At 37.3% G+C, this 5,406-nt stretch overlaps 1 protein-coding gene across 1 annotated transcript in view; it reads left to right on the top strand.

Moving 5' to 3' along the window:
• The window catches only part of LOC311059838 (wings apart-like protein homolog), a 31,755-nt gene extending 26,589 nt beyond the window's left edge, over positions 1-5,166 (top strand). The window contains exon 12 of the mRNA XM_084077931.1: positions 4,561-5,166. Coding sequence (XP_083934057.1) covers positions 4,561-4,626 — 66 coding nt within the window. The 3' untranslated portion in view covers positions 4,627-5,166. The remainder of the gene's footprint in view (positions 1-4,560) is intronic.
• The last annotated feature ends 240 nt before the right edge of the window (positions 5,167-5,406 follow it).

Below are 5,406 nucleotides of genomic sequence, written 5' to 3'. Positions count from 1 at the left end.
ATATAACATTCAGGAGTTGTAGTTCAGACTCTATATAACATTCAGGAGGTGTAGTTCAGACTCTATATAACATTCAGGAGGTGTAGTTCAGACTCTATATAACATTCAGGAGGTGTAGTTCAGACTCTATATAACATTCAGGAGTTGTAGTTCAGACTCTATATAACATTCAGGAGTTGTAGTTCAGACTCTATATAGCATTCAGGAGTTGTAGTTCAGACTATATATAACATTCAGGAGTTGTAGTTCAGACTCTATATAACATTCAGGAGTTGTAGTTCAGACTCTATAGCATTCAGGAGTTGTAGTTCAGACTCTATATAGCATTCAGGAGTTGTAGTTCCAGACTCTATATAACATTCAGGAGTTGTAGTTCAGACTCTATATAACATTCAGGAGTTGTAGTTCCAGACTCTATATAACATTCAGGAGTTGTAGTTCAGACTCTATATAGCATTCAGGAGTTGTAGTTCAGACTCTATATAGCATTCAGGAGTTGTAGTTCCAGACTCTATATAACATTCAGGAGTTGTAGTTCAGACTCTATATAACATTCAGGAGTTGTAGTTCAGACTCTATATAACATTCAGGAGTTGTAGTTCCAGACTCTATATAACATTCAGGAGTTGTAGTTCAGACTCTATATAACATTCAGGAGTTGTAGTTCAGACTCTATATAACATTCAGGAGTTGTAGTTCCAGACTCTATATAACATTCAGGAGGTGTAGTTCAGACTCTATATAACATTCAGGAGTTGTAGTTCAGACTCTATATAACATTCAGGAGTTGTAGTTCAGACTCTATATAACATTCAGGAGTTGTAGTTCCAGACTCTCTATAACATTCAGGAGTTGTAGTTCAGACTCTCTATAACATTCAGGAGGTGTAGTTCCAGACTCTCTATAACATTCAGGAGTTGTAGTTCAGACTCTATATAACATTCAGGAGTTGTAGTCCAGACTCTCTATAACATTCAGGAGGTGTAGTTCAGACTCTCTATAACATTCAGGAGTTGTAGTTCAGACTCTATATAACATTCAGGAGTTGTAGTTCAGACTCTATATAACATTCAGGAGGTGTAGTTCCAGACTATAACATTCAGGAGTTGTAGTTCAGACTCTATATAACATTCAGGAGTTGTAGTTCCAGACTCTATATAACATTCAGGAGTTGTAGTTCAGACTCTATATAACATTCAGGAGTTGTAGTTCAGACTCTATATAACATTCAGGAGTTGTAGTTCAGACTCTATATAACATTCAGGAGTTGTAGTTCAGACTCTATATAACATTCAGGAGTTGTAGTTCAGACTCTATATAACATTCAGGAGTTGTAGTTCCAGACTCTATATAACATTCAGGAGTTGTAGTTCAGACTCTATATAACATTCAGGAGGTGTAGTTCAGACTCTATATAACATTCAGGAGTTGTAGTTCAGACTCTATATAACATTCAGGAGTTGTAGTTCAGACTCTCTATAACATTCAGGAGTTGTAGTTCAGACTCTATATAACATTCAGGAGTTGTAGTTCCAGACTCTATATAACATTCAGGAGTTGTAGTTCAGACTCTATATAACATTCAGGAGGTGTAGTTCAGACTCTATATAACATTCAGGAGGTGTAGTTCAGACTCTATAACATTCAGGAGGTGTAGTTCCAGACTATATAGCATTCAGGAGGTGTAGTTCCAGACTCTATATAACATTCAGGAGTTGTAGTTCTAGACTCTATATAACATTCAGGAGGTGTAGTTCCAGACTCTATAGCATTCAGGAGTTGTAGTTCAGACTCTCTATAACATTCAGGAGTTGTAGTTCAGACTCTATATAACATTCAGGAGTTGTAGTTCCAGACTCTATATAACATTCAGGAGTTGTAGTTCAGACTCTATATAACATTCAGGAGTTGTAGTTCAGACTCTATATAACATTCAGGAGTTGTAGTTCAGACTCTATATAACATTCAGGAGTTGTAGTTCCAGACTCTATATAACATTCAGGAGTTGTAGTTCAGACTCTATATAACATTCAGGAGTTGTAGTTCAGACTCTATATAACATTCAGGAGTTGTAGTTCAGACTCTATATAACATTCAGGAGGTGTAGTTCAGACTCTATATAACATTCAGGAGGTGTAGTTCAGACTCTATATAACATTCAGGAGTTGTAGTTCCAGTCTCTATATAACATTCAGGAGTTGTAGTTCAGACTCTATATAACATTCAGGAGGTGTAGTTCAGACTCTATATAACATTCAGGAGGTGTAGTTCAGACTCTATATAACATTCAGGAGGTGTAGTTCAGACTCTATATAACATTCAGGAGTTGTAGTTCAGACTCTATATAACATTCAGGAGTTGTAGTTCCAGACTCTATATAACATTCAGGAGTTGTAGTTCCAGACTCTATATAACATTCAGGAGTTGTAGTTCAGACTCTATATAACATTCAGGAGTTGTAGTTCCAGACTCTATATAACATTCAGGAGTTGTAGTTCAGACTCTATATAACATTCAGGAGTTGTAGTTCCAGACTCTATATAACATTCAGGAGTTGTAGTTCAGACTCTATATAACATTCAGGAGTTGTAGTTCCAGACTCTATATAACATTCAGGAGTTGTAGTTCAGACTCTATATAACATTCAGGAGTTGTAGTTCAGACTCTATAACATTCAGAGGGGGGGGGGATAGTTGGTATAGTATGTATAGTAGTATATAGTATATAGTATAGTATGGTAGATGGTGGGATAGTTGTCTGGCTACGTGAGACTACTGTCCGGCAGGAACCAGCTAACTCCATTTTGACGTTTTTGCATTGTTTCCATAAATCAGTGCTATTGAACAACCTTTATGTCTGTGTGTTGGTCAAATAAATATTGAACCAATGGAAAAGTATTAAAAAGTGCTTCTGACAAAAGCAGCTAACTCCATTGGATCCTCAAACTTTCTGATAAACCAGCTAACTCCACCCAAAGGGGGTGGAGTTAACTGGTTTTGCTGACTCCAGGCTCCACCCCCTTTTGACCTCTAACCTCATTGTGAGCGTGGAGGTCATTCAGCCGTTCTTATCAATGATCGTTTTGTTTATTTCATTTCTTGAAAAATGTACATTTTGGAGTTATCTGGTTTCTGCTGGAGAGCAGAGATATACTGTTGAGCAGACCCTCTTATATCCCTATTTTAAAGGAGACACACCATGAATTTAAAAAAAAATATATATATTTAATATCATATGGTGTATGTCCCTCAAACCATTTTCAAAAGGTTTGAGCCTAAATCAACACTCAGATATACTCATCCCAAGTCAATTCTCTCAGGCTTATAAAGCACTTTCAGCTGCAATACCAAAACGTCCTGTTGGGCAGAGGGGTGCTACTGAGCAATTCTGTCTGTCAAAATACATGGGCAGAAATGGTTCGTGATGTAAGCAAACATTGCCATTCTGAGATGGCCTGTTCAGACACGCCCATTCTGAAAATATCTGAAATGAGAATGAATGACTGAATGTTAAAAAGACACTGGGGAGCCCAAAAAATACAAAAAAAAATAAAAAAAGTGAAATTCATGGTGTCTCCTTTAACTTTTACGCCATTCTTTGTCACGCAAAAATAGCAGATCTACAAGCTCAAAACGCGTTTGAGCTTGTAGATCTGCTATTATTTGATATTTTTGAATTTGAACCCTGATTTTTTTTTTCTTTTTGCTAATTTTGAATTTGAATCCTGAAAGGTTATTTTTAAATTTAATTTCAAATGCATTTTGTTATACTTATGTTAACTTTATGAACTTAAATACAAATGCATTGGACATAAAAGAAGATAATAGAATTGTAATACTAGTCATTAAGCTACTAATATAGACTGAAGTAATTAAAGCGGGTCATGTTTGCATGTTTGGAATCAATAATATATCAGTATTCTGATATTAACCGCATTAAGTGAAGGTTATGTCTGACAAAAAAAAATCAGAGCTTAAATCGACATGTAAATATGAAAACTTTAAACATACCTGTGAGATATAAGAACAGAGCTAGAGACATTGCTAACACTTACTGCAGTTTCGGCCATGATGTTGCAAAATCCACGATTTCTACCCGATGGTTTTGAAAGGTATCTCTAGTCTGTCGGCTTGTGTCCATTCTGGGAACGCCATCGTCAAAAAAAAAACACAGACGCAGGTTACTTCCTGTTTAGCGTCTCTAGGAAAACAGCTGTAACTTCAGTTGCTTTTTTCCCCCTGCATTTCTGTGGAGTCATGCTGTTTTCTATGGCCCATAGCAGGTGAATGATGCGTCACGCTGATTTTTTTTCTTTTCCAAGGAAGCAAAAAATAAATTACAAAAATATCAGATATACAAGCAAAAAGATTTACATGTAGAAAGTTACATGTAAAAATAGTAAACTTAAAGCTTCAGACGCTCGTCGCTAGTTGGTTTTACGCAGAGCGTGAAAAGAGACGCTGAAACACCGCCAACCCATTGTTCAATCTGTTGACGACTATTTTAACCAATCCCTCTGCCCTCCCCCTCTGTCTCTCTCCTCTCTGTCTCCCCCTACAGTGTGACATCGGTACAACAGGACAGAAGTCTATTTCTCGGGTCATTGACTATTTGGAGCACTGCTAGGACACACACACACACACACACACACACACACACACACACACACACACACACACACACACACACACACACACACACACACACACACACACACACACACACACACACACACACACACACACACACACAGAGGCCACCCAGAACTCTGCTGTTTCTTTTTTTTTTTTCATGTTTTTTCTTGGAGGCCAAAACGAGGCCGTTGATCGATATGATTGATCATATATTGATGTATCTATCGCTCTGTTCCTCCTTTGTTTCTATTCAGCGTCTTTCTCTTTGATTCAGGCAACAAAAAAAAAAAAGCTGCTGATTTCAGATCAGTCTTTGGCAACGTTTATACTTCCGTCTTACGGCGGAGCAGCGCGTTGCGGCAGCTTGTAGATCCGTTATTTCCGGCCACGATTTTTTTTAAAGAAATGATTCAATAAAAAACTTTTGGAAGTTATTTTTCTGCCGCCGTCAATATTTAGTATTCTGTTTTAACCCATTAAGACCTGAGGCCGCGTCTAATACAAATCTAAATCCTAATAATTTTTCGGAAAAAAATATTAAAAAAAAAATTCACGATTTTTCAAAAATAGCAGATCTACAAGCTCATAGCGCGGCACTCGGTGCCGCGCTATGAGCTTGTAGATCTGCTATTTTTGAATAGCCAAAGACATCTAAAGTGACACAGAAGCATTCCAGGTATCAATGGGTTAAAAAAAATAGCAGATCTACAAGCTCGTAGCGCGGCACTCGGTAACATTGTAACAACCAGAATGGAACAGAGCCTTCATTAGT

The sequence above is a fragment of the Gymnoscopelus microlampas genome, assembly GCF_963454915.1.
Source record: "Gymnoscopelus microlampas genome assembly, chromosome: 14".
NCBI lineage: Eukaryota > Metazoa > Chordata > Actinopteri > Myctophiformes > Myctophidae > Gymnoscopelus > Gymnoscopelus microlampas.
The sequence above is the reverse complement of the archived record's forward strand: the minus strand, read 5'-3'. Positions and strand labels throughout refer to the sequence as shown.